At 42.6% G+C, this 12,969-nt stretch overlaps 1 protein-coding gene across 4 annotated transcripts in view; it reads right to left on the bottom strand.

The window, feature by feature from the left end:
* PPARA (peroxisome proliferator activated receptor alpha) overlaps window positions 1-12,969 on the bottom strand; it is a 56,221-nt gene that overhangs the window by 14,533 nt on the left and 28,719 nt on the right. For all 4 annotated transcript variants that reach the window (XM_087722231.1, XM_087722236.1, XM_087722232.1 and 1 more), the window contains exons 4-6: window positions 10,969-11,129; window positions 7,925-8,063; window positions 974-1,176 (exon numbers count right to left, since the gene is read on the bottom strand). In XM_087722231.1, coding sequence (XP_087578357.1) covers window positions 974-1,176; window positions 7,925-8,063; window positions 10,969-11,129 — 503 coding nt within the window. The remainder of the gene's footprint in view (window positions 1-973; window positions 1,177-7,924; window positions 8,064-10,968; window positions 11,130-12,969) is intronic.

Raw genomic sequence — 12,969 nt, 5'->3', positions numbered from 1 at the left:
CTACATGTTAGGCCCCTGAGTTTGACACTCCTGTATTAGGTAAAGTCAGTTTAGTTCTTCCACAGGAAATAATTGCAGAAACGGATGGTTTAGAATTTAAGCTAGCATGTGGCTATTCCTAGCTAAACGTTTCCCAAACATGTATCTTAAGTATTGCTGGTTCAGCAAGCAAGCCTTTAACAGGTTGAACTCTCTCGAAATAATACCCGCAAAAACCAAACTATCACAATCTACCACTTATTTTAAGCACGGTTTAATTCCTCTATATCAGTGGTCCCCAACCTTTTTATCGCCGCGGACCAGTCAGCCTTTGATAATTTTACCGTGGCCCGCTGAGCGCGCGCAGGGGTGGGGGGGGCGTGCGTACCTGCGCGGGGCTCTCTTCCCTGGAGCCTTTGCGCACGGCCCAGGAGCTTTTGCGCATGGCCCAGGAGCCTTTGCGCTGCAGCGATCATGTCCCCCGGCCGCTGCAGCGATCATGTCCCCCGGCCGCTGCAGCGATCATGTCCCCCGGTCGCTGCGCGGCCCGGTGCCAGGTACTCCACGGCCCGGCATTGGTCCGCGGACCGGGGGTTGGGGACCACTGCTCTATATTATCTGCCTTGCAAAAAGAGCTTTTGGAGACGGTGTTACGATTTTCATATGCTTGGTAAGCTCTTGCGGTTGCTTCCTGAAGACTGAGACATATACATTATTAAACTATCTGGAAAACAAAGCTGCCACTCAACTACAGAAACTTCGACCTTGATAACAAAATTAAGCAATTTAGTATATTTACATACGGGTAAATTGTCAGGGCTAATCAAAACTCTTTTAACAGAAGGACCTCCGTGCATCACAAAAGAAATTAATGTCAGAGTGAAGGGGAACACCTCTATCGCTGCTTTATAAGTCTATTTCTTCTATTATATGTATATCAGCGCGCCATTCATAGAGTTTGCTTTCATGCAATTCTGCAACGGTGCATACTTACAGGATTGTTATTGGCTTTCCCCACAAGTATGAGCCTTGCTTTGAGCTTGGTCATATTAAAGTTTTTCAAATAGGCGTCATAAATTCTCTTGGCCAGTGACTTAAGATCTGCGACTTCGGAATTCTCTGTGCAAAGTTCACCTGTTTGGATTTCAGCTTTCAGTTTTGCCTTTTCTGATCTGGGCATCCGTCCAAATCGAATGGCTGAGGGGGAAAACAAGCATTGAAAAAGGGAGCATAACAACACATCACACACCTTCTCACTCACAGAGATAATCCCCCCCCCCAATTCTGGGCTTAACCAGATGTTGGGTTGTGTTAAGGATTGTGTAGACATGTTTTTTCCAAACATGGCGACTTTATTTTTTATTCCAAGTTTTTTATTTTATAACATATAAAAATTCTATTTTTCAATTAAACAGCGTGTTGTCTGGATACAAATAGTTTTGGGAAATAGTAATCAAAATATTTACAGCAGTATTCATTACATTAGTATTGATTGTAATAATATTATTGTTGTTGTTATTATTAATTAATGTTTACTTAACCATTTTAACATTTTAACTCTAACCCTAACACTAACCCATTTTAACCCTAACCCTAACCCTCCCTTATATCATTGATCCTTTCCCTATATTTCCATTTCTAACTTCTGTTTTATTAGCTAACCATTGATAAAATAAGTCCGAAATCAAAAAGTATTCAGTTTCTTTCTTTTCCTTAATTGTAAGTGTTAGCCTATCTATTTCTGCACATTTTAATATTTTTTGAATCACATTTTCATCTGTTGGGGATCTCTTCACTTTCCCACTGTTGTGCAAATACAATTCTAGATGCAGTCAGTACATGTAAAATCAGATAATGCATTCCCTTTATTGTACTTATCCAGTAACATGCCCAACAAGAACATTTCTGGTTTCAAATCAATATGTTGTTTTACCATTTTTTCTAACCATGGACCGTATTTTTCAGAGTATAAAATGCACCATTTCAAAAAAAAAGTTTTTGCACTCTGCAGACCTCCCAAAAACGGCCTGTTTTTCACAAAAATGGGCCCTTTTTTTTCTTTTTTCTTTAAAGGGCATGAATAGCCTCTATTCATGGGGGGGGGAGGGGGCAAAACTGAGCAAATAAATGGCCTATTTTTCGCTCATTTTTGCCCTCCCCAGCCCCCAGGAGCACTCTGAACGTCTCCTAGAGGCTATACACGGCCATTCTAGTGAAGGGGGCGGGGTTTCTGGAGGCAAAAAATGCTGTATTCAGTGTATAAGATGCACCCAGATTTTCAGCCTCTTTTTTGAGGGAAAAAGGTGCGTCTTATACTCCGAAAAATACAGTATGTTGTTTTTGTCCAATTTTTTTTTTGCTTTTGGGCATGTCCATCACATATGATCGCATGAACTTGGCGACTTTAAAAGGGGTGGACTTCAACTCCCCAAATTACCCAGGTAACACCACAGAGTTGCCAAGTTTGAAAAACACCAGTGTAGGCACCTTCAATAGTGCTAGGAGAGAACGGAGTTTCCTACAGCTTACCAATGACCTGGCACCCTTTTTATCTACATGCATCAATCTCTTCTAAGCAAATCCTGAACATAGCAAGATAGTACCCATCATAAAGGTAACAAGATTCAACACGAGCTAGTCATCTTTCCTTTCATTTCAAAGGCACTTACTGGAATTGAGTCAAATTTCCTAACAGTTTGCAATCTTATTTTATGGTCTGCTCTATCTCATTGTGGTCAAACTCAGGGAAGACAAAAACAGAACAAAACTCAGAGGACCCAAAAAGTGTGTGTGTGTGTGTTACGCATACAGAAAGATCAAGGTGAGGAGAAGGAAAGAGGAACATATATAGGGATGCGAAAGGAGAAAAGTATGGCTGAAAGCTGGTGTTGCAAAGAAATCTATGATGATGATATTTATTTTCAAAGGGAAAAAAAAAGAGGTAATCAAGAAAGAAGACATTTCTTTTTCTTCTTACTTTGTATTAATTTGTATGTGTTTTTATCTTCCTTTATAAAAATCTTTAATAAAATTAAAAGATGGTGAGTGGGACATCGCCAAAACGTTGCCAAGACAATCTCAATCTTGCACGGGAAAAGACCCGAATACAACAAGACCAGCGTACCTACACCCGTGAAAATCTACGAAAACATATATTTATTATACATATATATAATATAAATAATATAAATATAAATATATGTGTGTGTGTGTTCCAATATAACTCTTGAACGCCTCGAGCAATTTCAACCAAACTTGGTACATAGATGACTTACTATCTGGAAACAAATACTGGTAAGACACCACAAACACCCCTTGGGGTGTGTGTTCTGTTAAGATACAGCCTGTTGTGCCTTAAAATGGCTTCTACTGTACTGCCATAAAATGGATTCTACTGCACAGTGCACTGAGTTGCCATGGTAATGGCTTCACAGTTCTGCACAAGGGGGCTTCCTCTGGGAAGGGGGGAAATCAAACATTAGAAATTATGTTTGGTCCAGATATTTTCCCCCTATAAATAAATACCTGGGCAATGCAGGGTTATCAGCTAGTTATATATAAGACAGAAGGAAAACTTCAGGAAGTCTAATACGGTGTTTTCCGGTCTCAGCCATTTGAAGGTATTTGGACTTCAACTCCCAGAATACCCCAGCCAGCAATGGAATTTTGGAAGTTGAAGTCCATACATCTTAAGCTGCTAGCTTGAAAAAAACACTGATAGATGTAAGAAGAGTTGAGTCACAACAGGGGACGGAAGTGCTTAAACTCCATGTAATAATCCTTTGCAGTATTGTCTTCTTGGATTAATAAGTATCTGTACTCAGCTGTCTTTCTTCACCTGAACCCAAGACTTGTTTGAGAGGCTGCAAAGGAGCCTCCTAAAATGAGGACCTGACTTTTATCTTTCTGGCCCTCAAGGATTCAGACCCCTTTTCCACGCTACAGATTGGGGATAGTCTTAGGCTTAGCACACGTGCGGTTATCTTCCTTTAATCCAGGTGTGTCAAACTCAAGGCCTGGAGGCGAGATCCGGCCTGCTGGTTGCTTAGATCTGGCGCATGGGGCCACCCTGGAAAATAGCGAAGAACCAGCCTGCGGTGCCTCTGCCAGCGAAAACGGAGCCGTCACAGCCGAAAATTGAACTCGTGAGGGCTGCAGGAGGCCCTCCCAACTCTGTTTTCGCTGGCAGAGGGTTGCAGGAGCCCGCTGCAGCCAAAATGGAGCTTGGAAGCCCGTTTTCGGTGGCAGAACGCGCGGGCACCCCCGATACAAGTGACATTGATCTGGCTATGCCCACCCTGGCCACACCCATCCCGGCCCCACCCCCCAGGTCAAACACTCACCCTGATGCGGCCCTCAGTGCAATTGAGTTTGACACCCCTGCTCTAATCCTACACGAAATAGCTCTCAGTGAGCGCAAAAGCCAATTCTGTTGGAACAGGCAAACCAAAGTAGCATAGGCACAAGGCATCGGTGGGATTCAGCCGGTTCGGATGAACCGGTAGCTCCGAAGATCAGCTGAGAGTGAACCGGTTCTCTCCAAGGATCAGTTGGGCCTGCCTGCCCGCCCACTATACTGACCTATATTTCCTTTGTTTGAAGCCCAGCTGTTAAGTGCGGCAGAGCGGATTGCTGTACCTCAGCTGTTTTACTCCCCGGGGGCTGCACTAGAAGGTAGGTTTTTGAGCTGTTTTCAAACCCACCGCACGCTCATGGAGCGAACCTGTTGTTACAACAGTTAAATCCCACCATTGGCACTAGGTACCACCAATGCTACACACATTTTCAAGGTCTGTTGCATGCTCTCAGGCCCGCTGGATGTACTTCTGAGATCCAAGTTGCAACAACACAGAAGGGGGGGGGGGCTCTATGTTTTTGCAGCTCTATGGCTCCAAAGTTTTAGCAAAGTGAAGCTTGAGAATTTCACCAAAGTGGTCTGAGATTTTTTTTTCCATGTGGGAAAGTATTTGGTAATCAGAGATGGAAAAGAGATTCTCTTTCACAAGTGGTTTTATATTTAGACTTCTTAAATGCCATGTCTCCCATTTCTAAACTTGTTACCTGCTTCTCTCTCTCTCTCTCTTTCTAGGTATGACAAGGGAAGATCTGTGAAGAAATAACTAAATATATTTCTTTAGTATTTATGGGGGGGAAAGGCTGGCATGACATTAAAAGTTCCAAAATCCTGCATCACAACTAAAGTATGGTTACTGATGCTTGAAAGCTGAAGGTAGGATATATTACAGGGGTGGAATTGTACCGCTTCGGCAGAACCGGTATCTCCGACAATCAGCTGGGAGACAACCGGTTCACTCTGACGATCAGCTGGGCCCGCCCACCCGCCCTTGAGTTTTACTCCCCTAGATCCTCTCAGCTGAGCGGACTGCCACGCTTCAGCTGTTTTCCTCTCGAGCAGTAATGTGGAAGGAAAGTTTTCTCAAAACTGTGCGTTAAGCGGGTGCGAAGCGCAGGATCACCAAACTGGTTGTTAAACCGGTAGGATCCCACCGGTGTATATAGAATGCTTTCAGTCTGAAACCTTTATCTATGGAACACATGCCCCCTGGGTTACTTTGTGCCAGGAATTCCTTAGAAAGGATTTGCTAGTCTTGTCAGACACCTCCGGCACAAAGAAACTCTTAAGACAAAAGATGGTGTGGCTTATGATTTTGGATTAAGGTAGCTTACTGTTCCGCAAACCATGAGCAAATGTTAAACTAATCCCACAAGCTTTGAGGGATTTGCACCGTAGCCTACGTTGGATCTGAACGGTGAGAAGGCAGAGGAAATAGAAGAGAAGAGAATTCTTTATTGGCCAAGTGTGACTGGACGCGCACAAGGCATTTGTCTCCGGTGCACAAGCTCTCAGTGGACGTACAAGCAACAAGTGATAAATCCTGATCATAATCGTAAAATATAAATCATCATGAATCGTAAGATGCAACACTCAGTGATAGTCATAAGATACTAATATTGTAGGATATTAAATAGCCGAACAACATAAATCATAATAAGATACTAAATAAAGGCAATCAACATAAATTGTGAGATGCAAATAACAAAGTTATAGTCACAAGAAGCTAAGGGAATAGCTTCTTGTGACTAGGAAAGATGAAAAGATGAGAAGGATAATAGGTAATACAGGCCTACTAGGTAGTTTCGTAGGGCACAGATAGAAAGTATTGGGGGAACTAATTGTTTAGAAGAATGATCACATGGGGGAGGGAGGGGGACAAGGTCTTTGTCTCTGGTTGTTTTAGTGTGCAATGCCCTATATCATCATCTTGAGGGAAGACATTTATATCCAGGATATGAGAGGTCTGTAGATATTTTCCCAGCCCTCTTTCTGGCTCGTGCAGTATACAAGTCCTCAATGGAAGTCAGGCTGGTTGCAACAGTTTTTTCTGCGGTCCTAACTATATCCGTTGAAGTCTGTGTCTGTCTTGTTTGGTTACTGTGCCAAACCAGACAGTTATGGAGGTAACAAATGACAGACTCAATAATTCCTTTGCAGAACTGTATCAGACGCTCCTTGGGCAATCTGAAAAACTTGAAATAAACCTTAAGGAGATATATATATATATATATATAGATAGATAGATAGATAGATAGATAGATAGATAGATAGATAGATAGATAGATAGAAGATAGATAGATATAGAGATATAGATAAGAGATATAGATAGATATAGAGATATAGATAAGAGATATAGATAGATATATATATAGATATAGATAGATAGATATAGATAGATGATAGATGATAGATATATAGATATCTATCATCTATTTCTCTATCTATCTATCTATCTATCTATCTATCTATCTATCTATCTACCTACCTACCTACCTACCTACCTACCTACCTACCTACCTACCTACCTACCTACCTATATCTATATATATATATCTCTATATATCTATATATGTGTGTTGTATTTGTGCTGATAAATAAATAAAGGGAGACTAGTATAGATCTATTTCAAGCTATTTAGCTCTCATCAGCTAGCCATACCCTTACTGGGATTCGAATCTATCATCTATCTATCTATCTATCTATCTATCTATCTATCTATCTATCTATCTATCTCTCTCTCTCTCTCTCTCTCTCTCTCTCTCTCTCTCTATCTATCTATCTATCTATCTATCTATCTATCTATCTATCTCTATCTATCGCTATCTATCTATCTCTCTCTCTCTCTCTATACTATCTATATCTATCTATCTATCTCTATCTATCATCTATCTATCTATCTATCTATCTCTATCTCTCTCTTTCTATCTATATCTATCTATCTATCTATCTATCTATCTATCTATCTATCTATCTATCTATCTATCTATCTATCTCTATCTATCTCTATCTCTATATCAATATCTATATCCAGTTTTTACAGACCAGGGCAACCAAGAGACCAAAAATAAGCTGCACCTATTTGTACACAGAAGTATCTCGAGGAAGGAAAAACAGAATGATTAACCCGTCTGGTAGATGTCCTCAGACCTTTCCCTGCCTGCACTCAAGAGGTGGCTCAAGGCCAGCTGGGATTCAGTTGCTGTTGCTAGGTCATGACACAGCAAGGATTTAATTCCATATCAAGCTTTGCAATTGCTCAATTAAAAAGGAAAAAGCATCTACCTGACCTTTGGACTATCAGCATAGTGCTTTGCTCTGTTCAAAGAACGTAAATGGAAGGAAAGAGTACTAAACAAAATGCCATTACATATACGTTAATGTATAACATTCGCGCACAGTTACCTATTAACCAAAGGTTGCAAAAAATGTTTGTGGAAGGGCATCGTTGCATGTGCACTGAGTTCCCCTTACCAGAAAAAATGGCAAGAGGAGACTATGACAGCATGGATGGATCGGGCTCCTTCCGCCTTGCCCCTAGAGAGAGGATCTCAGCTGGCCCGTACAGAACTGACGGATACCCGTACCTACCATTATGGGACATCCCAACGGAAAGGCACTTCTGAAAACGACAGTATTGGCACTTGTTACGGTTCTTCTTCTGGATTTTGCAGTTGCGATCACATCGGTCGTAAATCAGTTTCAGCCGGATGGTTCTCCTGAAAAAACCCTAAGGAGAAGGGCAAGGAACAAAACGTGAATAGTAGTTCGGAAAGGGGAACCGTTCCATCTTCCAAGGGAGAATCGGTCTCCAGTTGTAAGCACAACCTCTAGTAAGGCCGATGGGAAGTAAATACATCTCTAGGGTAAAGTTTTGCTTTTGAAAGACAAGACTAAAAGACAACTAAAAATAAAACAGAATGGTAGTTGGGAGGGACCTTGGAGGTCTTCTAATCCAACCCACTGCCTAGGCAGGAGACCCTATACCATTTCAGACAGATGGCTATCCAACATCTTCTTAAAGACTTCCAATGCTTGGGGCATTCACAACTTCTGGAGGCAAATTATTCCACTGATTAATTGTTCTCACTGTCGGGAAATTTCTCCTTAGTTCTAACTCTCAGGAAATTTCTCCTCAATTCTAAGTTGCTTCTCTCCTTGATTAGTTTCCACCCATGGCTTCTTGTTCTACCCTCAGGTGCCTTGGAGAATAGCTTGACTCCCTCTTCTTTGTGGCAACCCCTGAGATGTTGGAAGACTGCTATCATGTCTCCCCTAGTCCTTCTTTTCATCAAACTAGACATACCCAGTTCCTGCAACCGTTCTTCAGATGTTTTAGCCTCCAGTCCCCTAATCCTCTTTGTTGCTCTTCTCTGCACTCTCCAAAATCTCAACATTTTTTCATAGTGTGATGACCAGTTTACATTAAAGAAATACCATCATCAAGGAAAATGCTAAAGTCATTATCATACAAGAACAATTAAAAAAATTGGGGAGGGAGTATTCCACATAAAGGTAGTCCTCAATTTACAACCATTCATTTAGTAACGAAAGTTACAACGGCACTGAAAAAAAGTGGCTTATGACTAAAATTTACAACTGTCATAGCATTTCCATGGTCACGTGATCAAAATTTGGTTGCTTGGCAATCAAGCAAGTATTTAGGCACTCCAGGGTCATATGATTGTCAGGTATGACAAGCAAATGGGGCGAAGTGGGATTTGCTTAATGACCGTGTGAATCACCCTGGGAGAAAGGGTAGTAAAATCAGACATGACACACTTAACAACCCCTTTACTTAGCAATGGAAATTCTACTCCCGATTGTGGTTGTAAGTCAAGGACTTACCTAGGCAGTAAACTCTTTCAGAATTTTAATTTTATTTCATATTTTAATTATACATAAACACTTTGAAAACAGTGTATTGTCTGGGTCCATTTTGTCTTACAGAAGGATAACAAATGTTCTGATAGTAAGAGTAATAATGAAAATCATAGTTATAATAATAATGTTATTTATAATCACAATCATAATAGCTCATCTTTTACTTATACATACAAATAATTTTTCTTCTTCTAATTTCTACTTCTTATATCTAACCACTGGTAAAACACATGAGTAATATTCTGTATCTGCTTTATCTTTTATTTTTAATGTCCAGCTATCCATCTCTGCACAGTCTAATATTTTCCGAATTATATTTTCATCTGGGGGTGGTGGTGGTGTCCTCATTTTTCCAATATTGTGCAGTAGAATTGTATCAGTAGAATATGAGTAGAGGCGTCTTTTTTTTACTTTGTAAAATGTCAGCAGATGACAGGGCTTTTTTAAGAGGTCCCGTTCTTCACCTAATGAGCATTTCTGCATTATCGATAGATCCAAAACCAACATTTTTCAGGACCTTAATCTGCTTCCAGCTTTTCCAGACGTAGTTTCAAAGGTCACAAATCCAATCACATGGGAGGACACCTATTAGTAAACAGCTAAAAAAAAAAGCCCTCCTTTCCAACATGATTGCTACATTCTTGGAAAGTGCAAACGTTGTAGGACATGGTTAAGAAATAGGGATTGTTCTACCTGGAAAGGAAAATGGCCTGAGGCCCCTTAAACCTTTTTTGATAGCTGCGGGTACACAAAACAACTTGTATTCTCCACAAAGTATGTTCTACACCAGGGGTGTCAACCCTCAAGGCTCTGGATCTGGCCTGTGGGGCTACCCTGGAAACAGTGCCCACGGTGCCTCCGCCAGGAAAAAACGGAGCTCCATTTTTGCTGGCAGAAGGCTGCGGGAGGCTGCCGTGGCCAAGAATGGAAGGGGGGGGCACGCTGGCAGAGGGCTAGCAAAACGAATTAAAAAGAAAACAAAAGGGGAAATGTTTCCCCTTTTGCATTTGAGCATGCAAGAAGGGACGGGAAAGGAGAAAGGGGAAGAGGAAAGACAAAGAAAAAGGAGGAAAGACAGGAAGAGAGCAAGGAAGGAAAAATAAGGCAAGAGGGGAAGGAAGAAGAAAGAAGAATGAAGAGGGAGGGAGGGAGGGAGGGAGGGAAGGAGGGAAGGAAGGAAGGAAGGAAGGAAGGAAGGAAGGAAGGAAATTATAATGAGAGTGAGGGAGGGTCTGGGGGAAGTCGTGACTTAGCACTTGTGACCCGCCAAATGCACGCCCGCCAAATGCGCGCCCTCCAAATGCGTGCCAATGAAACCGCATCGCGATGAAAAAAACAACATAGTGGGACGCGAAAATGTTAGAGGTTAGGGTTAGGGTTATAACGTTTTCGCGTCGCAGAATGTTGTTTCGTCGCGGCGTGGTTTCCTCAGCACGCATTTGTCGGTGAACCCTTAGCACTTGGCCACCACAGATGCCTCTGACACAAGTGATGTCGAGCTGGCCATGCCCACCCAGGCCACATTTCCCCCCACAGGTCAAATACAACCCTGATGCGGCCCGTCAATGGAATTGAGTTTGACACCCCTGTTCTACACAATGAGGGGGGGGGGGGAATCTCATTTTTATTCTTCTCCATAACTCTGCTAACAACTGTCTCTTTATGCTATCATCCAAGCTTCCTATAATGTTGAATGTCTCTGCAAAAACAACAAAAACAACCAAATTCAACCCTGTAGGTGGGTGACGTACCTTACAACCTTCGCAAGCATGGACTCCATAGTGATAGCCTGAGGCTTTATCTCCACAGATTCTACATTCAATGTTTAAGGCCACATTGGGGAGCTCCTCTTTGCTGCTTGGAAGAGCAGCGAGATTCACAGATGAGGGGCTTGATGCTGGTGAGAAGGAATCTGCAAAGGGAAGAAAGAGGGACCTTCAGCTTTTGTCATCCTCATCCCCCCCCCTACCTGGAAACCAACCTACCTGAGTAGTTCTAGCCAATAGGACGCTCTAAATCAGGGGTGGGGGAATTATGGCCCTTTTAGGACTTGTGGACTTCAACTCCCAGAATTCCTGAGCCAGCATGGAACTCTGGGAGTTGAAGTCCACAAGTCGTAAGAGGGCCATAATTCCCCATCTCGGCTTTAGATGATCAAGAGGCATGAATCAGGAACGGAGGAGCCCCAAAAGCTTACAGACCCCCCATATCACCTCAGAAAAAGCCTCCGGAGGAAGGGAAGGTTTTAAAACCCATCCGTTGCCTGAGAATGTTATGGGGTTGTCGGAAGAACAGAAAAGGCAGGGAATATTTCATCCGGGCACATGTCCAATGGACCCATTGGTTCGCTCTTAGTGCAAACTCAGGCAGGTGATGGTAGGAATGACGTCTACCGAGGGAAACTTAAGGCACAGACTGCGCTTGTAAAGCAAAAAAAAAAAAAAAGGAATACAGAAAGCAAAGGAAAATAAGTCATGTCTGACATAATTGTTGGAAGGAGAACCAAGAGTGAGACAACTATGTGGCTTCCCATCACCGGAACTGAAGGCCTGAACTGAATTTTCTCGCCCCTCTATATACTTTCTTTCTGGAAACTTTTAGCGGCGGGGCAGGCGAAGATTCTCAGCTTGCAGGAAGAAACAGAGCCTTCAAAATCACCAGCAAGCCACAGAAGGTTTTCTGCTGATGTATTACAGGGGTTGCAAAACTGGAAATAATGTACGTTTCCCCATTTGAGAGAGCTGGGGGACTCATGGGTAAAGACCTAACTTCCGGTATTTCTACTTTTTTTGTTTTCTTTTTAAGCCAAACATCGTCCCCCCGACCATAATTTGGATATTTTTCTCATCAAATTTTCTGCAGCACAATCTCAGGCTGCTTGCACAAAAGAAACCCAAATTACTGGAAGACAATGGATATCTTTTTATCACTTTCTCAGTCCTGGTTAAAGGTTCCCCTCGCACCTATGTGCTAGTTGTTCCCGACTCTAGGGGGCGGTGCTCATCTCCGTCTCAAAGCCGAAGAGCCAGCGCTGTCCGAAGACGTTTCCGTGGTCATGTGGCCGGCATGACTAAACGCCGAGGGCGCACGGAAGGCTGTTACCTTCCCACCAAAGGTGGTTCCTATTTTTCTACTTGCATTTTTACCTGCTTTCGAACTGCTAGGTTGGGAGAAGCTGGGACAAGTAACGGGAGCTCACTTCGCTACGCGGCGCTAGGGATTCGAACCGCCAAACTGCTGACCTTTCTGATCAACAAGCTCAGCGTCTTAGCCACTGAGCCACCGCGTCCCTCAGTCCTGAAAACCAACCCTCCAGCCCTCCCAAATAAAAATCTGAATAGCATGAATCGGGAATCAAAGCAGGAATATTCACGGGGGCAAGAATTCGCCCAGCCCAGGCCTTGCCAAAACAGAGCACCTACTGTTGAGCCATTCCTGAAGGATAATATACTGTGTCTTCTGCTTCTAAACTTCAATTGAAGGAGCTTCACCGCCTTCCCAGACTGTATGTTTCCTATTATGTAGCTCAGACTAATCTCACTCCAAAGCTTGATGTTTTCCCTTTATCCGTTAGTTGTTGCCTTACACTCTGAAACAAATAGCTAGTTTGCTAAATAATCCAGACAATTAGTTCAAGGTTCAGTTTAGAGTTTGGCACACGGGGCAACATAATACGGGGCAAAAGCGACTTCGGTTAACAGAAAATGTCACTTTTGGACTACTATACACCATCGCCGCACCACCGTGGAATG

Source organism: Thamnophis sirtalis, unplaced genomic scaffold, assembly GCF_051295495.1.
Source record: "Thamnophis sirtalis isolate CommonGarterSnake01/CBP01778 unplaced genomic scaffold, rThaSir2_p1.2 scaffold_9, whole genome shotgun sequence".
In the NCBI taxonomy this organism is placed as follows: domain Eukaryota; kingdom Metazoa; phylum Chordata; class Lepidosauria; order Squamata; family Natricidae; genus Thamnophis; species Thamnophis sirtalis.
Note: the sequence above shows the minus strand (reverse complement) of the source record. Positions and strands in the feature narration are given on the sequence as shown.